Genomic DNA, 22,124 nt, shown 5'->3' on the forward strand with positions numbered 1-22,124 from the left:
CACACACACACACACACACACACACACACACACACACACACACACACACACACACACACACACACACACAGCACTTGATATGCAGCATCGACGGATTCAGTGCTTCCTTGATCCTTCCCCGGAGAGCCCAGTTCATCTGTGATGAGCTGCAGAGATAAGGAGCGGATCTGTGTATCTGGGTAAAATAGAGTGGGGCATGACACCTTTAATGCCTTTTTTTTAATGCCCAGTCAAATCCACACATGCAATAAAGAAGGGAAGATGGTAACACTTTGTGCATATTTTGAATATCGTTGGCCTGTTCTGCATCGCTATTTGAAAGGAAAAAGTCTCACGATTCCAGTGCAGCAGCAGTCATAGTTCCTCAGGTTGTACTGTGTAGACAGCAAAATTATAGCTTCTTACCTTTTCTCTCTTCTACGGTGGCACATGATGAAATCACTCTGCTGCACAGTAGTTTCACTCTAAGAGCCAAAAAAGAACATGCTTCCAGTAAAACGATACAATAAATCTTAATGGCTTAAGGTTGTGAAATATTGATGAACATGGATGTTGTGTTTTGATGCTGAAATCGGTTCACTTCCCCTGTAACAAACACAAAAATACCACATAATAGTAGAGCTAGACTATCCGTGGACAAGCCCCTGCTCTCTGTTTCTTCTGTTCAGGTGTTAAATTCAAATGATCCGGAAAAGTGTTCCAACACCTTCAGTTATTGAGTAATGAAATCTGATTGGCAGGTTAATGCATACTACTATTCAATGTGCTGAAGCCTGGCACTGCTTCCGGTGAGGGCCTGGAGGTACCTGCTCAGTAATAAGAAGATAATGACATCCCATAGCCTGCTTACACCTTCCAGACGTCCCTTTTCCCTTCTCATCCCTGTGATGCGTTCATGGTGCATACGTAAAGGTGCAGTCGCAGTACTTATGAGACAAAAGTTCCAGACCACTTCAAATACAACTTTTCAAACTGCTCAAAACGTAACACCAAACATACAGACTGTTCACAAAATATATCTGAGCTAAATGTAAAGTTGCTCCTTCCCAAGGAGAGAAAAAAAACACTTTAATTGCAGCACTAAAAGAGAGAAAGGAGAGGAAGACGGTTATGTTTAAAAGAAGCATTGCTGAATAAGGCTATATTCACGCTGCAGGTCTTAATGCTCAATTCCGATTTTTTTGATCAAATCGGATTTTTTTTTGGTCTGCTCGTTCACACTACAAATAAAATGCGACAGCAAACGCGCTCTAGTGTGAACGCTCAAAGCGGCCCGCGTGCGCAAAAGAAGATGTCACACACAACGCGCTCTGTTTAGACCCAGAGCAAACAATGTTGTTTGACTGATGGCCCTTAATATAAAGACTTCGGACTTCACGTTTCCCAGTTTTTGCTTTAAGTTATTTTGTTATTTACATAATAATGTGAATAACCTAATAATGATCCTTATTGCTGTTTTAGAGGAGCGGTGCTTCAAAGGATAGTTGCAGATTTCTGTCAGAATCTGCAGATTATGAAGTACAAATAAAATGTTCACGTTTCTCCAACGTTGTCTTCCCAACAGTTTCACTAACATCTACACTGGATGGCCAGGAATCATTCACGATGTCTTCTCCGGAGCTGATAATTGGCGTCTGTCTTGTGTCAGTGACGTAAAAGACTGATTTAATGCGACATGACCGTCGCATTAAATCAGCAGTCGCTTTCTGAAACATCGGATATGTATCAGATTCAGTACCACATAGGAAAGTGACCCAGATTGGATTTGAAAATATCGGATTTGTGCCGTTCACACTGTCACACCATGATCGGATATGGGTCGTATAGGGTCAAAAAAATCGGATTTGATGCGCTTTCGCCTGCAGTGTGAACATAGCCTTAGTGAATATGTCCTCATTTTTTTTAGTTTTTAAATCAGATATAGTCTAAGTATACTTAGACTATATCTGATTATACCTAATATACTAATTATACTAAGTATTAGTGTAATACTGTAAATATACTAATGTTGTGTTATTAAAAGGTGTGTGGAAATACCAAGCAGTTAGTGCAGGTCAGCTGGTTAGTTTGCATGTCTTTTATCCCGTCTTCCTTCTCTCACCCCAACCAGTCACAGCAGATGGCCCCGCCCCTCCCTGAGCCTGGATCTGCTGGAGGTTTCTTCCTGTTAAAAGGGAGTTTTTCCTTCCCACTGTCACCAAAGTGCTCATAGGGGTTCATATGACTGTTGGGTTTTTCTCTGTATGTATTATTGTAGGGTCTACCTTACAATATAGAGCACCTTGAGGCGACTGATGTTGTGATTTGGCGCTGTATAAATAAAACTGAATTGAATTGAATTATGCAGTATTGGGATAAAAATTTATAGTGATGGACTGTTGGAGTGGGTGCTAGGGTACTGTTACTGGGTGACGTCAAACCTAGCAGGAATTTATATTTATGATAATGATGCTGATTAGACTTACTCACTGAATTATTCATTTTATACTAGTTTTATAGTTCCTAGGGGTTGGAAATCAGCCATGTAGCATGCATAACATCTGCTTATATCATGTGGAATTCATTTGGCCAAATCCACAAAGAGCAGTGAATAAGAAAAAAGACTGGAGCTAAAAAAAATCATTATGTGACTTATTTCTAAAACCGCTTTCCAAGTAATTAATTCTTCACAAGATTAAGAATAAGTACATTTTCATAATGTAAGTAAAAACAGATACAAGTGCAGTGTAGACAGCTTTAGCCAGCTGTGCAGCCATCACAGCTGTCACTGTCTTTATTACTGTACTATTGCAGGAAACTGCTATAGGATTGCCATACCAGATATCTGCCATGGTAGCATGGTTACCCTTTACTAGGAATTGCAGACATTTCATTTTAAGACAGGCTCCTTTCTGCTTAACACTGCAGTTAGGAGCTGTTTAAACAAGTAGCCACTAAGACAGAAAGGACACTCTGTTGCCTTATGTGCAAAAATATAACTGCTTGTGTATACTTGAATGACATCATGTCCTCATGTACTGCATGTTTATACAAGCCTGCTGCATCCACACACACACACACACATACAAACATTGAACACCTGATCAATGGTTCTGGGTGAATATTTGACCAGATCTTTTGTCCAACCGCTATGAACTGTTTGGTTAGGTTTTTCACTGCGCCCGATGTTCTTGTCTGTTCTCATTTATATTGTTTACTTAGTTAAATACAACTTTATAACTCAACAGGGTATTTGAAGCACCTGAAACTAATGTAGTCACATTTACTGCCAGTTATGTACGTTTCCTGAAAAGGCTAAAAACAGGGGGAACAATCCTTTGTTTGAGGGTGAGGAATATTTTCTAGATTTGACATCCTCTAATCCTTCTGGGAGTTTTTTTTTTCAGGCTGTGGCGCATCACTGCAGCAAAATCAAAATATGAAAGAGGTAGAATTTGTGACACGAGTATCTGAGAGAAACAACAGAAAACACAGAAGAAAACATTTGCTGGAGGCATGGATTAAATCGACTAAAGGGGCTGTCATTTCCTTGATCCGTGAGCCTTTAAAACCCCTCCAGGTGACTCTGATTGCAAATTCAATTCACCCTTTTAACTCCCTTCATCACGACTGTTAACCTTCACATGCGTGGACACCTGCTAAAACAAAAGAGCGACATTGCAGTAGGAGTTGTGGATGACTGACTGCCATTGCCTTCAGCTTTATGTGACAAATTTATTACTGAGAAAGGTCACGGGGCTGAAATCCTAACAAAGGAAAATGTGCAGTCAAATGTGACCTGACTGCTTCTACAATTTATTTCAAGTTAGAATGATCAGATCCAGGGGAGTGTCCTCCGTAAACAGCATTTTAAGGATGAATGAGAATTCAATTACCCATTTTTTATTTATTTTTTTGTTAAATTAGGGCAGGGTGTTTACTTTGGTTGTGTAGATATTTTGACCCTGTGCTCCAGATCTCTTCTAATTCACATATTTTGATAGTTACACTGCAAGAATACAAGAGACAGTCTTGACTGACACCTCTTTCAATTAACGCTGAATGTTACTGAGCCGAAGGAGGATAACTTCTTTGCTGAAGTGTGGCAGTCTCAGTATTTAGCCCTACCTGGCAGCAGGAAGATGGATTAAACGAGGAATTTAGAGGGGAAGTGACATCCAGAAACACCTGGGCCAAACCGTCTTTGCAAACAAACCTCTTTGCCAGGACATGGAAGGACAGCCAGCATGAGAATAAACTACTCTGCTACCTGCAGAAAATGGTCACTTTATACTTTCAGATGCTCAAGTCCAAATGTTTGCAGCTCTGCATTGATTTTCAGTAAATAAATGCATTTTAAAAACTTTTATGTGAAGATTAAATTCACCTTCAACACTAGCATTATTTTTTTTATTACAAATACCATTTATTTAAAATATTATCAAACTAAGATAACAAAAAGCAGTTATTTCTGCTTTGCTTCCAACCTACTGTGGAAACTGTTGCTGGCAGAAAACATCCTCCTTAGATAAAAAGAAGACGTTACAGTTGCAGTTTGAAGAAGGCTTTACTAACTTTTTACATTTATTTTTCAGGTACGTGTCTCAGAGGTATCATACCCAAGTGGGTTTCGCCTCACATCAAAAACTGTCCATTTCAGCAGCCCAGGCTGCAGTTATATATTAAAAGTGTCAGGACCAAACTCCCCTGCGATTAACTCTGGCTGCTCTGCCTGCATGTTTGACTGACAGGCATCACCCAGGAGATGATCAACGAGACGCGAGCGTCGACGGAGAGGAAGATGATAGGAGACATTCAGGAACTGCTGAGTCAAGGAGAAAAGGTCAACCAGCAGGACTCTCAGGGAGCTACTCTGGTAAGTTTATCTGCTTTGATTTTCTTCTAAAAATTTCAACTAAACTCAGTTTAAAACAGCATCCCTGAAGTTCTTGCTGCTTTAATATTGTAAACATTTAATTCTGTTTCTGTGGAACAGAATGCGCTCGCTTAAAATGATAAAATTGGATGCGTGTACTGCATAAATACACTTAGATTAATATAATATGTGATGTAAAGTGGCAGATTTATGTGCTCAGGTTACTCAGTGATGGTGCACTAATTTGGCAAAGCTAAGCTCTGTGTGTGGTGTTAATAGGCAGCTAATGCAGCTGCCTTTCTGTAGCTGCTCCACAATACATTGTCTGGGATATAATTGACTGTGGCTTTAAATTAGCTACAAGTGTTTTGTTACTGCGGGTAGCTTTTGTTAGAGTAGTCTGCCATAGATGAGGGTAGAAATTGTCTTGAGAGGCTAAAATCTTCACTGTGATATCATCTGGACCACAGCTGCTGCTTTTGCTCTTCAGACAAAATGTTTTTATATTATTAAAAAAGGGAATTCAGATATTAAGATTTCTACATTCAAAGATTAGGAAAGATTAGCAGGGTGGACATATGCATGCATTGCAGCCATGCAGTTAGTGTGTTGCCATATCACTGCTTTAATTGTCTGTACGCTCTGGAGGCTTCTTCCATTGGTGAATCACCCGGAGGTTTCTAATATTGGGGTTTAAGCCTTTTCTTGCTATTTTTGTTGGGTTATCTAAGCAAACAAATCTTGGTGCAATAAAGAGGAAATGATTTTAATATTATTTTCTGGGCTGAAGCCATTTTTTCCATGTAAGCTTGTTAAAGTGGTCCTATTGTGCTCATTTGTGGCTCCATATTTCTACCCTTGGATTCTGCAAGAGTAGTTTTGGATGATACACATTTATAAAATTCATCTGATTCATCTTACACTGGGACTTGGTGCAGCGTCTCAGTTTATCCACTGTCTGAGGAAAGAAAAACGATGTTGTAGCACACTTTAAAGCAACTTTCTTCTGTTCAGATGTTTGCTTCCCTCTCATCTTCCCCTCCTTTCTTCTGTTTCTCATATAAACAGAAGATCTGCATAGCAGATGAGCAGATGAATAGACTACAAAGCAAGTTCAACATGCCAAGCTGGCTTGACAAAACCCAAACCCTCAGTCGGGATCAACTTTCTCTGTTAACCCAAGCTGCTTCCTTCTTCAGAATCCGTGCAGGCTCACGAAAAAGTTGGTGTTTACACATCATTTCACTCTTCAGAGCTAAATTGCTCAAGTGAGCATTATCTACTCTAATCAGAAATATTATCAGATGAACAGAAGATGGAGAGCTATAAAGAATATAAAAAATATATCAGTAAAATGCAGCTGTGTTGCTGCAAAGAAGACGAGAGAAAATTATATACATAATGTATTTTAATGCTCGGCCCGGTGTTGATACTGCTGTTTGTTTCTAAAATGAACGGTACATTAGAGCTGGGAAACCTTTTACACGTTTAAATACTGAAAATTATTCATTGTGTTCAGGTCTGAGATTCTCCCTTAGCATAATAAAGGAGACATGGAAATCATTTTAGTTTAGTCAGCAATGAAATTATTTTTATTGACTGAATGAGTATTCAGTATGTAATTAATGGATTTTTTTTTTCATTTTTCTTGTAGCTGTAATTCCAGCAGCTATAAAAGAGGCTCAGCAGCAGATTAGCACCAAGAACATAAACACATTTTCTGCATCACAAACTGAAAGTAGCCAAATTTCAGCAGTGCTTCTTTCATGCTTTAGTAAGGTGTGGCTCAACAGTTTGTATGTATAAAATATTAGACAGAGAGAGCAGAGCCACCATCATGACACTGGAAAACTCTTGACTTTAAGCTCAACACAGCTTGCTGTCCCCCCATAGTACACCCCTTAGGGCTTCTTGGCTCACACATAGACCTGTGTGGCGGAGATGACCATGTTGGGGATATGCGTTTTTATTAACATCACCAGCCAGTAGAAAAAAGCTGTCTGAATTGGCTCATTTAAAGCAGTCTGCGTGAAGCCTGAGCTGCTGGCTCATAGGGATTATTTGGATATATACTGACCTCATTACTGGAAACTTTGATCTTCTTTAATATTACGTATGATAGGAAATGAAGAAAAAGCATTTGAAAAGGAAGCAGTTAGAAATAAAATAAGATAAGAGAGCTAAACATGAAATGAGCCCTCCTACCCACCGGGTTCCAGATGTGCTGCAGAGAGACAAACCTCTGGCGTTAATATCAGGCGTCACAGGTCTGAACAAAGAGGGGGGGAAAAAAGCAAATGGTGTGTAAATATTTAGTGGACCGTCTTTATTACAGATTCACCTTTTAAAGATCATGTGCTCTGCAACACTGTCTCGCGAGGCCGTAAAACCTCCAAAGCTAATCGGGCATTTAGAGCCTCATTATAATTTTTTAAAGACAAATCAGCTGTATGATTTTAAATGGTCTGAGTGCTCCAGTTATGAATGCTCAGTATACCTGCAGTCATTATTTAAACAAATGTTAGATTACAGTAAACCTGTAGTGATGATAAAATTGCATTTAAGAGGAGCGGGAAGAGATGACAAGAAACATAAAAGCAGCATTTCATCAAAGAAAACATGGTCAGATTGGATATTTGGTTTTCAGTAGTGTGTGTGCTCCTGTTGGCCTTTTGTGTGCGTTTTATGCCAACCCCTAAAGTTTATAAGTTTGATGCATAAGTGTGTTTAGAGCGATTAAGTAGACAAGAGAATGAAAACTAATAAAGGCCCTCATGTCTTTATGCTTTGCTGCATAGTGCAAAGGTACGCGAGGATTGTGTGTACCTAATAAGTCCCTAAATTTGTTTTGTTTAGCACTTTAGTACAGTGATGCAATAAAAGTCAAGCAAGGTACAAAAAAAATCATTAGCACATAATTTACTGAGTAGAGCATATAATGTCAGATGCCTTAATGAAGTCTTTATTATGTATTAGGGATTTAGCTACACGGGGGAAACACAGTGACGGATCACTGGATGGAAGTAGCTAGGGGATAGTAGTATCCCAAAATAACCCCGTTAAGCTTTAAAGTCTCACTACAGATTGTGTGATTGAGCTGCTTGTCCCTTTGCTTTCTACATCCTGTTAATCTTCATTCGAGCACGATGAAGCAAACTAGAGCATGCCTTATTAAAATCCCTGGCACAGATGAGAGGAAGAGACCCTGAACTGACAGGAAGTTATGTAAGGTTAATCTTTTGTCTTCCAGTGAAATGCATTTTTATGATCCTGTTTTGATGTGCAGGCACAATGATTTGTATGCTTTGTGACTTCAGACAGATTGAGAAGAGAAATATTTTTCATTTTTGTTGGAAGTTTATTAAAAAAAAGTGTAAACAAAGTAAGGAAAAGTAACAAGTGTCACGTGTTGTTCTCTGTGCCATAAACCTGACGAAGGACACATAAACACAAAGTTTATATATAAAAATACACTCACTGGACACACCTCCTTATATCTTTAGAAGTGCCTTAATTCTTCCTTGTGTAGATTTAGCTGGAAATGTTTCTCTGTGGTTTGTTGTGGATGGATTGATGTCTGGTGATTGTGCAGGCCATTTGAAGACAGTGAGCTCATTGTTATGCTTAAGAAACCAGTTTGAGATGGTTTGAGCTTTGTATCCTGCTGGGGGAAGCCATCAGAAGATGGGTATGCTGTGGTCATAAAGAGATGGATATGGTCAGCAGCAATACTTGGGCAGGCTGCTGCATATAAATGATGCTTAATTGGTAGTAATGGGTGGCCTAGAGTGTTCCAAAAAACATATCCCCCATATCATTACATCACCACCACCAGCCTGAACTATATACTATAATGCTGTTCTACTATATAATAGAAGCCAGGATGGATCCGTGCGTTCATGTTGCTTAAATTCTGGTTCTAACATCGCAATGTTGCAGCAGAAATTGAGACTCATCAGACCAGTGGATGTTTTTCCCAATTTGCTTTTGTCCAGTTTTGGTGTGCAAACTGAACCAGAGTGTTCAGAGGTGATCTTCTGCATACCTTGGTTGTAATGAGTGCTTAATTGAGTTATTCTTGCCTTCATCACCTCGAAGGAGTCTAGCCATTCTCCTCTGACCTCTCACATCGATGAGTCATTTTCACCCAGAGAACTCACTTTTCACTTTTACAGATCATTCTCTGTAAACCCCAGTGACAGTTGTGAGGGAAAATCCCAGTAGATGAGCAGTTTCTTAAGTGCACCACGTTGGCGCCTGCCTCCTAACTTATGGGTCTATTATTGCAGTCCTCTCTTTTCAATTACTGTCATCTCAGGTTTTGTTTATTTTTAAGAAAACTATAGTTTTAGCCTTGTGAAGGAGAATGAGTGAGGCGAGTGAAGTTTCACATGTACACAAAGCATTTCAGACTGGAAATAACAAGTGAAACGCATTGTTAAGTTAAGATACGGCGATGGAGGTTATTTCAGTCCTTTAATCACACATTTAGCTGCATGTCGTTAGATTGTGGGTGAAAACGGAAGACAAGAGAGTACTTGTCCCGGCATGCGTTTGACCAGTGGAAGGGTAAATCAGGACATGCTGCTGGTGGCACTGTGGGAGGAACTGGAGTGCTCACAGTATGCTGACATTATGAAACTTTTGGCACGGTGACACAGGCAGTGCAGTGTCGGTCCACCGGTTTGTTTCGGAACAAAAATCTCAGCAAAGACTCTGATGGTCCCCCGGCTTAACCTGTACTGTCAGCATGAGGTTGACATTTCTGGTTTTGAGTGAAACGTCTCAGTAAGCCGGACAGACTGTTATTAGATCGGGTTTAGATGTTTTCAGCGGCTTTTTGTCCAGTCCCGCCAAAAGGTCATATTTGTCATTTGGCTAATGCTAATGATCTTTTCATTTGCCTCAGGTTTGTCCTATTATTACTTGTCGTCCTCAGCCTCATCTGACACTGACTTAGATGAGGAAGTTTGTCCTTAATGAGGAGGCTGTCTTTTAGTTTTGATCAATGTAACCACTCTTTGATGGGATGCACCGGTACATTGGTTTACAATTACAGTGATGTTTTCTGTTAAACTCATGTGTTCCTTAGTTGTATTTTTATGGCATGTTAGACAACTTTAGCTTGTTTCCTTTAGCTAATTCTGTGTGTCTCACGGCCTTTAGATGCCTATAAAGGAACGCTGGGATTCGATATTCGATCTTCTGGAATGCTGATGGCATTTTCCAAAAGATAGACTGGTGAATAGATGGTGCTTTCTGTTATCCCAAACATAACCTACTTCTGCGGTCTCACCAAAAGAGGCAAACAACATTAAGTACAGTTCCTGTAAGTGACACGTGAAGCTGCAAACCAGACTTTCATGAATGTCACGCCACTTGCCAACTTCCCTGTTGCAATAAACATATTTTATACCAGTTTGTTATTGTTCAACCTCACAGCCACAGTTTGTGTGGGGCTTTAGAAATTGGCAGAATGAAAGGCCAAGTGCTGCCATCATATTATATTTTTCTTTTTCAGGCATTCAGTAATTTGAAGGCCATGAAAGGAAAATATTCAAAGGAGGTTCCAATAAAAACTGAAATTAACAATTTTCAGTTTGGTGATTTAAAAAAGCAAAATGAAAAAATGAAAAAAAGATTTTTGCTTTTGTTTCCTCCTAAAACAACATTTTGAGGTTGTTGAAAGCATATTCTACTCTGAGAACCTTTGAGACACTCAAATATTCTGCTGCTTCTCTTTTAAATGTATAAAGTGGAGCTGAATTAGATCATTATTTAGTTGCTATTTCTTATAAGCAAAATGCTGAAAAAGACTCGGTGTAAAAACTTGATGATTCTGTCAGAGTAATTATACTTTGCATTTTTTCATTATTTCTCTTTTCTCATCTGATCTCTGGCTCTTTGTTAGATTGGTTTTCTACTTATGTATCTAATAGGACCGTCTCTGTTAGGACGAACGAGTTCTACTCTAACATCGCTTCCTTAACCTGTGGAGTTCCACAAGGTTCAGTTCTGGGTCCCTTATTATTTTTCTGTCTATGTTGTTTCTTCATCTGCCATCATTCATCCTTTTCTGACATTTCTATGCCATTGACATTAAGCTGCATATGTATTTTAAACCTCACCAGCTGAACAGGCTGTCAACCCTGGACCACTGTTTAACCTGGATTAATGGCCGTCTAGCCATTACCTTCTTCTAAACATCAACTGAGAACACAATTATAGCTCCTCCTGAACCTTTTGCTTCTTTAGGTTCAGAGTTCGGGATGTCTGATTATAGTCTGGGCTTTGATTCACCTGTAAAATGTATTTCTTGTTCCTGTTACTTTTTATTTAAAGAAGATTTCTAAATTACGATATATGGTCTTCTTTGCTGAACTGGAGGAAATTGTTGATGCTTGAGTGTTATCGTGCTTAGGTTGCTGTAAAGCCCTTTTATACATAAATCATCTGTTTTATGCCTCTAAGCAATAAAAAAGTTTTTTGTTTTTTTTTGTGTCCCGTTTGGATCTTTAGCCATCAGAATTGTTGTCTTAAGGCCAAGAAAGATGCCAAGCGGATTTATTTTACCAAGTGGATCATCATGGCCTTGCCATATTGGTCCATTTGATTAAAAGTTATTTTTAACAAAATGTTGCTATTAAAATATTCTAGTTGGCGAGCTCACATTAATTTTTACACGGGTCCCAGTAAATAGCCAGGCTTCAAATTATTTATCCCAGCTTCACATTAATCACACTGAGGCACACAATCTTCGATGACAGGCTCTGAATTTGTTAGTTGTTCCTTGGAAGATGAAAAGACTTCTGGGACAGAGCCCTTCAGTCTGTTGAGACTTTTATTGATTAGAACTTTTGAAACTACCCGTTTACTTTATTATTAAACATTGTTTTTATTATTGGGGAGCACGGTGGTGCAGGGGTTAGCACTGTTGGCTCAGTGGAGTTTGACTCCACCAACTGGTTAGAGCCTTTCTGTGTGGTGTGTGCATGTTGTTCCCGTGTTTGCGTGGGTTACTTTAATCATGTTTGTTTTCAGTTTAGTTTCAGGTTTAGGTTTCGTTGTCTGAAAATGGTAAATTAGTTTCAGTTCGTTTTTTTTCTTTACAGTATGTTGGATAGGTCTCTCGGGCAAGATTACAAATTCCCTCTGAGTGATGACATGTTCCAGGCTAGTTTTATGAGGCTAGGACAAGAATTAATATCTTAACATTAACAGATTAGGTTGTTTCATGGAGGCAGGCTCAGCCTAATTTGATCAGGACCTTGAATTGACCACAATAATCTACACCTAATTTAACATAATATTAGAAGATGCACAGTAATAAACTGACATCTTTAAACTTAGAAGCAAAAAAATACTTTATTTGTAGATTTTTGCAGGTGTAATGTCTCACATAGTAAGCAATTGTAAGTTACCACTATATAACGTTCTTTGGCATGTTCACTGCCACTTTAGTATGAATTTCACATTATTTTTTTTTGCATGCAAACAATAAATCCTGAGCACTGGGGGAAAACAATCTCTATTCCCTTCTCTGTTGTTGCAGCTACACATCGCAGCAGCAAATGGCTACGCGCAGGCTGCAGAGCTGCTGCTGGAGGGGGGGGCTCGTGTGGACCTCAGAGATTCAGATGGATGGCAGCCTCTTCATGCTGCAGCGTGCTGGGGTCAGGTAAGGAAAACACAACAGGAAAGAGATAAGAGCCTCAGGCGCACACAAAGGTTTCTGGAACCATTAATACAAATTGCTTCCACTGTTGTTGTTGTTGCTGCTGCTTTAGATGCATGTGGCAGAGCTGCTGGTGTCTCACGGAGCCAGTCTCAATGCCAAGACCTTCCTGGAGGAGACTCCAATTGGTATGTTTACAGTATACTGTAGCACTCACTTGTCCGGTGCACCTGGTAATGAGTTCAGGGGAAAAAAAGTATCGTCTCAGCAGGGTCTCATTTCCAAGTGTTCACTTTTATGTTAAGCATTACTAACAGTGTCCCTTTTACCCATGTTGCTTTAAGATCTGTGTGAGGACGAGGAGTTCAGAGCCATCCTGCTGGACCTGAAACACAAACACGACATTATCATGAAGTCACAGCTCAAGCACAAGACCTCGCTGTGCAGGCGAACGTCCAGTGCAGGCAGTCGTGGGTATGTGCTGACATCTGTTGGTGGTAGCATGGCTACTACAGGCTTTGTTATTTGGAGAAATTAGAAAACAGACAAAACATCTGTTCTGTATACTTACAGCTGTATTTACACTTAATAGGAGAATGGTGGATAGAAGTCTCCGCTGATATAATGACATAATGTCTGACATAATGAAGCTGTCAGTTTAGCGTGTGTATAAGTTCTTCCGCTCTTTAACTTTCATGTGTAAAAGTACCATATATGGTAAGCTGTTATTTTTCTAGCTGCTTTTTCTTACTGGGAATTCCACTTGTGTTCACAGAAAAGTGGTGCGGCGAGCCAGTTTGTCGGACAGACACAACCTGTGTCGTAAAGAGTACGAGACCGAGGCCATCGTGTGGAGGAAAGAAAAGGAAGACGAGGACGAGAAAGAAAAGGAGTCTGATCAGGAGAATAGCCAAGTAGTTAATGTGAGACTATTTTTAAGGATTACATAAATAGCTCTATACAGTTCTAACTTTGGTTTTTTGGGTGGGTGGGGGGTGGCTTGGTGGAATTTACCGCCCCTTCACACACACGCTGTCAGATAATAATGTGTGTGAGAGATATTTTTAAGCACAGGTAGAAAGATGATTCTTCCCACTCAGAAGCTGAAATGTCACATTTGGATGAATCAGACAGAGGACTTCCTCCAGCACCCAGGAGCAATTGCACAAAAGGAAACCCACAACAGAAAAAACTGAAATACTGTCTTCCATTATCAGTAGACTCTGTTGCCGCCGCTGCTGCTTATTGTAACCTCAACTTTTTACACACATTATCTGCAGATTATCAGATGACATTCAGAGAAATGTTGCTCTGGCACAAAATAACTCTGAACAGTTGGGAGATTTTCTCTATAATGAAGCAAATAAATTGGCTTTACATCTGATTTCATTTGAACTTTGTAAGCCTCGGCAGCAGATCAAAGTTTGCTGATCTGCCCTGCACAGTCAGGCCTTTGTGTATTTAATGAGCTAAAAGAAAGTCTTACAGAGGATTAAAGTAATCCTTATTGATGTCTTGCAGGTCAAGCCTGTTGTCGCTGTGGAGCTGCCCGACAAGTCCAACCTACCCACCATCCTCAAAGAAGGAAAGCAGAACGGCCTAATCTCCACGACAACATCCATGCCACCTCAGCCTCCCTCCAATGGCAGCACACCGACGTCCAGTAAGGGTGGGGTTGTCACCACCCAGCCGTCCCAGGAGGAAGCCTGGCCAAAAGAGCGCCCTCAGACTCTGTCAGAGCTGAAAAAGCAGCGAGCTGCTGCCAAGCTCTTGAACCACCCCTTGTTCAACGGTCACCTTGGTAACGGCTCCACAGACTCCTTCACTGATGCCAAAACCACCTCTGAGGATCCTCGCATGCCGCTGGTCTCCTCCAATGGCAACGCCGTATATTATACCCCAGCCAGCGGCGACCCACCCCTGCTCAAATTCAAGCAGCCTATGGAGGAGGAGCAGCCGAAGGTGCGGACCTGCTGCTGCGTGTCATAGTTGGTGCGCGGTCATGTGACTGTTACCAGAACAGGAAGTGTTTGCACTGAGAGGAGGGAAGCAAGGAAGGCTCTGTAGAAGGGAGGAGAAGAAAGAAGGAAAGTCTTTGAACATCCTTCACCACTCCCGGTTCAAAAATGTCTTCAAGACAGGCGGCCCGATTAAAGTATGAAAACATTTCCTTTCACCTCCCAGTCTCGTAACTCCTTTAAAGTGCAGCTGAGAAGTGGAGGAAATTCCTTTCATACATGGAGTCTCTTTACACAACAAATGTAAAGACAAGAAGTGGTCCCGCTCTCCCTGTTAAAAATCAAAGAGGATGGGGAGTGTTTTTTGACAGAAATTTAGAATTAGGAGAGAAGATCGCAAGGTACTGAATCCTCTACTTTCACACATGGAAGAAACTTTGTCTGTTACCCCACAAACAGATCGGTATCATTTCATTAGAACAGCATTTCTTCCAGGATAAACTAATCTTGTTATCAAACCACATGTGGCACATTCTTGTCATGTTCAAACAAGCAGGACAGTCATCCTGGAAGGGTGCTGATATCTTGTAATACACCGTGTTGTTGTAGTACAACACATGAGAAAATGCAAAACATGGCAAAAGGAGATCTGTGACATCTCTTTCCGTGTTGACATGCTGCCTGGAAAAGTAAGTGAAAGGAATGCCATAAAACAGTGTTAAAATACTCATGAAGTGTACTTCTACAGTGAGAGATAACCGGAAAGAGTAAAAGTACTGCACTAGTGTTTGAAACGGTCACTATATTCCGTCAACTATGCGTCACCTCACCGTCCTCTCACGTGGAACCTAAACTGACAGGTCGTGCTTTGTTTTATGCATTATTCACTTTGTGCTCACTCGTATAGATAATTTAAGCAAACATGGTTGAAAATTACTGTACATGTTTTATTTATGAAATGTAAATTGTAAAAAAACAAAAAAACAAAGAAAAAACATGGTTTCTAAAGTCGAGTGTATTTATTATTTGGATGGCGTGTGGAGAGTGTGTGTGAGTTGGTGGGGGGGAGGCGAATCTCCCCAGCTGAGCACCTTCTGACATGGAAGAACGGTTCAAATGAAATGAGGGTTACTGTCTGCGTTATGTACGTGTAATTAAAAAAAACAAAAAACCCAGCCATCATACTGGATGGATTCATGAATATGTCACTACAAATAACAGTGTTATTTGTTTATGTTTTGTTTTTGTTTTTTTCCTGGTGGCCATTGTGTGGCTTTACTTCCCCCGAGTCACTGTATTTGTCTTCTAAACTGAAACTGTATGTTATGTAATGATTACTGTAAATGAAAAATGAGTTTTCAGAAGAATGCTTGAGGCCTCAGTATCTTTGGTATGTAGCGAGCCCAGGCTGTTATATCAGGTAATGTGATATGCCCCCCCCCCCCCTAAAGGAAAAAAAAAACAGTACTACATGTAGTGGTTTGTCTGCTGAATTAAATGAATATTTCATCATTTTAGAAACAGTTGATGAGAGGAGCTAGAGCCAGCAGTCAGCATATTAACACCCAGACTCTGATTTTTGCTATCAGACGTTGTCTGAGAAATATTGAGCAGTTTGCACCTCAGCAAGCAAAGGGTCTGAGAGCAAAGGAGGAATGCACTGACGTGAATGCAGTGGCAAAACAATGAGCTATTGTTTGAAGACTTTTAAATCTCTGCAGGATTGTCAGATTGTAAATGACAGACTTGCGTAACAGGAAATCTTGACTGTGATATCAGTTGTCTGGATTTTTACTAGCTACACTGAAAGTCTTCAAAAACTGGTAATTGCCACATCATTAGATGATAGCTGGTGCGCTCACAGTGACACTTGTCTTAGTTTAAAACAAGCACATGCAGAACCGCTAACCACAGTGTGTCGTGAGCAGGCTTACCTAAATGCAATAAAGCCATTAACACTGCAGGCGTCCTTTTCCTGCCTTGACATGGCAGGAAAAAAGCGAAGAACATTAGTGAGACTTTGTTTTCTTCTCAGAGCAAAATGTTTCTCTTTGTTTCGAGTCTTCATGGTAAGTTAAGGCAAGTAGTTTCTATTTGTGGAGACTAAGAAGGAGTTTAGTATCAACCTTGTCATCAAACCTGCAGCCAGGAAGCCAGTCAGGCTACACTGAATGCGAAACTATTCCTTAAATTTAAGAGCTCCTTTAAATGTGTTTGTGCCAAAGAGTCTTCCATGAGTTGAAAATAATTTAGTTTGGCGGGAAGCTTTCTGATGGCCGACTTCTTTGAAAATGTGATTACCTGTAATGCCACGCCATCGCCCTTCTTCCTCACCACATCAACTGTACAGCGTTCGAGTATTTGTACAGACAGGTTTGTAAATATGTTTGTATCAGTACTCCCCCTGTTATGTTCCCATGTTTTTGCATTTACATGTCTGTGTTGTTACTGTTGATGAACATATAGGAAACTACAGTTAACCATATGGGTGAATAGTGTTAGCAGACTTTTGGTTGTACCAAGGGGGGGGGACTGTGCGATTAAGTAGACCCTCAAGTAGTCCCAGGAGTCCAAAATGTCTGCAGAGTCGAGCGCATACCCAGATATGGCTGAGTGTTAAGACACCAGTGTCTGTGGTGCATTTAAAGCTGAAAGACTGAACTTTTGTGCATGATTTTTCTGCAATGGTCAGTTTGTTTTTCACCTCAACTTGAGGAAGTAAAAATGAAGTCAAACAGTTTGCCATTTCCCTTATTTTAGGTACAGCGATGTCATCTTGTTATGAGGCAGCTTACTTCTGGTAGCTGCAAACAAGTTGATTAAAAAAAAGTTCAACCCTGTTTCCTTATTAATTAAATTCAATCCAACTGAACAGGAATTTGTTCAAGAAAAGTACCGACTGCTCAGTATGACGCAGAAAGGGGCAGTAGCCTGTTTCAAAAGTTACTTGTGATCACATACACAGATCCAGGCTTGTGTTTAAGGATCAAATTATGAAGACAAAACTACTGATTTTGTAATTACTGGAATATATTGATGGTTACATTAACATATTTTGAATAAAATGTATATTTTGAGAACTTTACATGGTGAATCTGAATCTGTTTAGCTGTTATACTGTTACAGTTTGAGTTCAGATTTCCTGCAGGCTGTGGACATGAGAAGAAACATTTTTCGTTTTCTGTTTTTAATCACTGTAATCACAACAATTGAAAATGGGTGAATAGGTTTTGGATAGATGTCCAAAAAGAGAGCTATAATAAATAGTTCATATAGAGATGTATAATGTACAGTTGAACTGGTCACTAAACACCAAAAGCTCCATTATTTTCTTTAAAATCTGGTTCCTACAGTCGGCTCTGGATGTCTGCTGTATTTTGACGTCTGCAGCGACTTTCTGTTCTGAGACCAGCAGAGACTGTGCCGTCCTTCATCTCACAGCTGTCAGCGTCTTGGCCTGAGTTCACCTCCCTCCTTCAAGGATTTTCTTTCCTTTGTTTTTGCACTTCCTCTCATTCACTGGCTTTAGGTTCACCAGTTTATTTAGAACAGCAGTTGTTACCTAGCCAAGATTCTTCCTGTTATGAGTACTCCAACCGGCCACTTTATTATGTACGCATTGCCATTATAGCACATATGTAATCAGCTACTCATACAGTAATGACTTTAGGCATGTAGACATGGTCAAGATGACCTTCTGAAGTTTAAACCAAGCATCAGAATGGGGAAGTACACAAGTCACTATGAAAGTGACTTGGTTTTGTTGCCAGACAGGCTGATCTGACTAATTTCAGAAACTGCTGATCTACTAGGATGTTCCCACGCAACCATCTCTAGGCTTTTCAGTGAAGATTATGAAAAAGAAAAAATATCCAGTAAGCAAGAGGTTTCTGGGAGAAAATGCTGTGTTGATGTCAAAGGTCAGAGGGGAATGCAACAGTGATTTTAAATTCAGATGGATCCATCCTGCCTTGTATCAGCAGTTCAGGCTGCTGATGGTGGTGTGATGCGTCTGGTCCCCCTAGTATCGAATGAGCATTTTAAAAATGCCACAGTCTGAATATTATTGTTGACCGTGTCCATCCCGTTATGACCATAGCACATCCATCATCTGCTGATGACTGCATCCAGCAAGATGGAACAGCATGTCACAAAGCTCTCATCATCTCAAACTAGCTTCTTGAACACGATGCTGTCACCGGATCTCAATCCAGTAGAGCACTTTGAGATGTGATGGAACATGAGTCGCATCATTAATGTGCAGCTGACAAATCTGCAGCAACTGTGTGAAGAGGGCCCAACCAGGTACTAGCACAGTGTAACTAATAAAGTGGCTGGTGAGTGTATAAACTATTACATATATACATGCTCCTAAACTAGGCAAATTATGTAGTGTTTGTACTAATAGTTTGTTTTTCACTCCATGAGCCGCTGAGAAGGCCAATCAGTGCAAACATTTAAGTCATCTTACAGTCCTTTAAGTGTGCTAAGCAAATGTTTGCAGAAATCATTCTTTGATTTAGGCACAGTCACTATGTCTAAGGCATATAGACAGAGGCGAGGACAATGGTGCTGGAAAACGCATGATTTGGACAACATTGGCCTCCTCTGTGTTGCCTGGCTTTGCTATTGTGCCCTGGCTGTACTAACTGGAGGCCAGCTGGCTGTGGTCCAGGTCCTTCAGTCCTCTTCACTGTGGAGGGCAAAGTGGATCGGTTCCAGAAAGAGCATACAGACACATACTGACCACTCGGCTGGCCACATAAATGGAGGATGCTGATAAAAAGCACTGGGAACCAAGCAGGAATGTGGTTCATAAAGCAAGAAAATGAACCAGTGGCAGGAGCTGAATAGTCCATGGGATCAATGAAGAGGTTTTTGCACTAAAAGGAGAAAAAGTATGCAAAGGAAGGGTGGATGACAGCTTTAAAATGGGCCTCCACTGGGAGGACGCCATAGCTACTGAGCGTCCAGCCAAGACTGATAGAAGAGCTGCACAAAAAGAATGGATGGACGGAGAGACGGCTTACTGGGTCAGAACCTCTTCTTATTCCCAGGGTCCATTGGACCTAACAGGGCTTCAGTGGGTTATCTGACCTGAATTTAAAATGTCTAAGTCAATAAGTGGATGCCATTCTGTCTCAGCAATGTTGATAGATAACAGGCCGATCGAAGGCAGCAACTCATTTTCAAGCATGATGCAGCATTTCAGTACTGAAGTATCACTTTAATGATCATATAAAGCGGTTCTGAGTGATGAAACTGGGCTCTACATAAGACCTTATTGATTACTTAGATGCTTGACCACATGTGAAATGGACTGCCTTGAAATGATCAAGTGATATTCAAGGACTCCAGATGACTTTTCTTCTGGCACACCAAGGATGCTGGCATGTGCTGACATGTGAACCTTTGGATGAGCTGCCATGAAATCTTACACTTTCATTTTACTCTGAGGGCATCTGACTGTAATGAAATCTCCGTTTGTTTGTTTTGACAGCAAATTCCTCCTCCGCGATCAGAGTTCACCAAACTAAACAAGCTTGGCACACAGTTACATCTTAGGCCCTGAAGTTATTGAATACCATCAGGTTGTCTTTATTCACTTAAAACATTATGAAAGCAACAAACCACAAATTATACTATAGCTGTACTGCATTCGTTTTTATTATTTCTCTGGTGCTTTGGCTTATAAGAATAAAACTGAATGTGAAAGAATTTTAATGCCAATATTTAGGATAATTTACCTGAAATTTCAGAGTGGGATCCCTCCTCGATACATGCCCCTTCCAGTTCTTTCCTATATATAACCCCCCGCCCAACTACAAGCTGTTTGTCCTCGTTGTCATGCCCCACCTTCCCTCCCTTTTGCAATTCATTCACTTCTCATTAGTAGATGGGGATCTGCCCGGTCTGGGAGCTGCCATGTCTGAGGCCTTCCACAAGCCGCAGCCTCAATTCACGCTCCAGCCGCCTGCCATTATCTACTAGAAACACTATCAAACCTAAACGAGGACGCGGTCCCAGCTATTGAATTAGCATTTAGCTCAATCTTCATGTCAACACACACAAATTCACCAAGTCCGTGAATGAATAAATCCCTGAATATCACTTTGTGTCACTCAAAACTTTCCTTTTCTTGCATAGGCAACAAAGAGAATAAACCGTGGGTTTGAGATTGACTTTTGGCTTATGCAACCGCTGTTTTGCTCTTTACACAGACTTTGCATGCATGCTAATCTGACTACTTCATAAAGCACACACTACAAATGGAAACCAGAAAGTTTTAGGTACCAAATTTTTATCCCCTGCCTACAGATACTGCAGTTTCGCATGCAGATATCTATTTATGCTGATTATGCTGAAAACCTTTGAAGCCTCTTTATTTTGGCGTGAGGTGTCATTAACGGATTTAATAAAGAATCAAACAAGCAGAATGAATAATGGCATTTTACCAATAAAATCCTATCAATATTGATTCCATGTCACAAAACACACATACAGCAGAGAAGGCATCATATAATTTAAACATTAACTTGAGGAAATGCTGCAGTGTCCAAAACCTCACGCTTTGTTTCAATAAACCTGACTTACTGGTTTCCAAAGTCTTTCGACGTGCAGCAACATTTCCTTCCTTTAACTGAAAGTGTCTGCCAACAGAGAGCCAATGACCCAGTGCTGGACAGGCGTTGGTGGATATGTCCAACCTTTGATGTTGGATTCAGCCTCAGTCCTGTTGCCCAGAATTTAAAGAACATGCAACACTTTCATCTGCAGTTAAATGAACGACTCAAAGTCAAAATAATTTGAAACAGTAGAAAGCACTCTATGTAATGATGAGTAAAGGTACGTGTTTGCTGTGGCTTCAGTTGGCTCGGTCATGAAAGCAGTCAGATCCATCTGCAGATAAGTGATTATGAAATTGCAGAGAGTATTTGGTAACATACAGATAGTATAAAAGCAGAAGCCACACCAACCTAGAAGCTATGACTAAACCACAGCTCTTTTTTTTACTCATTGGAAAAGGGAACACTGGTCTACTAAAAAAAGCAAAACAGTGAATATATGCAACACTCAAAGTAACTAGAAAAATTTGCATTTCCTGCGAAAATGCATTGTGGATGCCTTAACGCTGAAGATGTCGGTTGAAAAAATTGAAAGTTGGAAAAAAAAAAAATGCTGCCCTGAGCAGGATTTGAACCTGGTCCTTCTGGTCTCAAGGCAGCTACTCATCTCACTGAGCCAAACTCATTCTCACAAAGAAAAGGTGGAGAGACTGACAATTCTGCTGAAATGAGCAGAAGCTGCTGAGAATTGTGCTGATAAGAGGTGAAAAGGCTAAAAATTTTGCAGAAAAGGGGTGAATCAGCAGAATTTCTGCTGAAAAGAGGTAAAGAAGCAAAAAGTTGCGCTGAAAAGAAATGAATCAGCAGAATTTCTGCTCAAGAGTTGTTTTTTTTTCTGAAAACAGCTGAGATTTGTGCTGATAAGAGGTGAAAAGGCTAAAAATTTTGCTGAAAAGAGGTGAATGAGCAGAATTTCTGCTGAAAGGAGTTAAAAAAAAGTTTAACTGTTAACTGAAAGAAATGTTGCCATAAGCGGGATTTGAACCCGGGCCTCCCAGTCTGAGAACGGA

At 40.3% G+C, this 22,124-nt stretch overlaps 1 protein-coding gene and 1 long non-coding RNA gene across 4 annotated transcripts in view; one reads left to right on the plus strand and one right to left on the minus strand.

The window, feature by feature from the left end:
* The window catches only part of LOC102291133 (protein phosphatase 1, regulatory subunit 16B), a 91,022-nt gene extending 75,093 nt beyond the window's left edge, over positions 1-15,929 (plus strand). For all 3 annotated transcript variants that reach the window (XM_042223978.1, XM_042223980.1, XM_042223979.1), the window contains exons 6-11: positions 4,731-4,855; positions 12,408-12,533; positions 12,643-12,718; positions 12,875-13,004; positions 13,306-13,453; positions 14,052-15,929. In XM_042223978.1, the coding sequence (XP_042079912.1) occupies positions 4,731-4,855; positions 12,408-12,533; positions 12,643-12,718; positions 12,875-13,004; positions 13,306-13,453; positions 14,052-14,519 (1,073 nt within the window). In that variant the 3' untranslated portion in view covers positions 14,520-15,929. The remainder of the gene's footprint in view (positions 1-4,730; positions 4,856-12,407; positions 12,534-12,642; positions 12,719-12,874; positions 13,005-13,305; positions 13,454-14,051) is intronic.
* Positions 12,529-14,125, minus strand: LOC121815060. Its single transcript, XR_006054755.1, has 3 exons — positions 14,017-14,125; positions 12,860-12,915; positions 12,529-12,760 (listed from the first exon to the last, which is right to left on the minus strand). It is a non-coding gene; the product is annotated as an uncharacterized LOC121815060 (long non-coding RNA).
* Positions 15,930-22,124: the final 6,195 nt, after the last annotated feature.

This window comes from Haplochromis burtoni, unplaced genomic scaffold (assembly GCF_018398535.1).
Source record: "Haplochromis burtoni strain Fernald_Lab_line unplaced genomic scaffold, NCSU_Asbu1 Contig_125, whole genome shotgun sequence".
In the NCBI taxonomy this organism is placed as follows: domain Eukaryota; kingdom Metazoa; phylum Chordata; class Actinopteri; order Cichliformes; family Cichlidae; genus Haplochromis; species Haplochromis burtoni.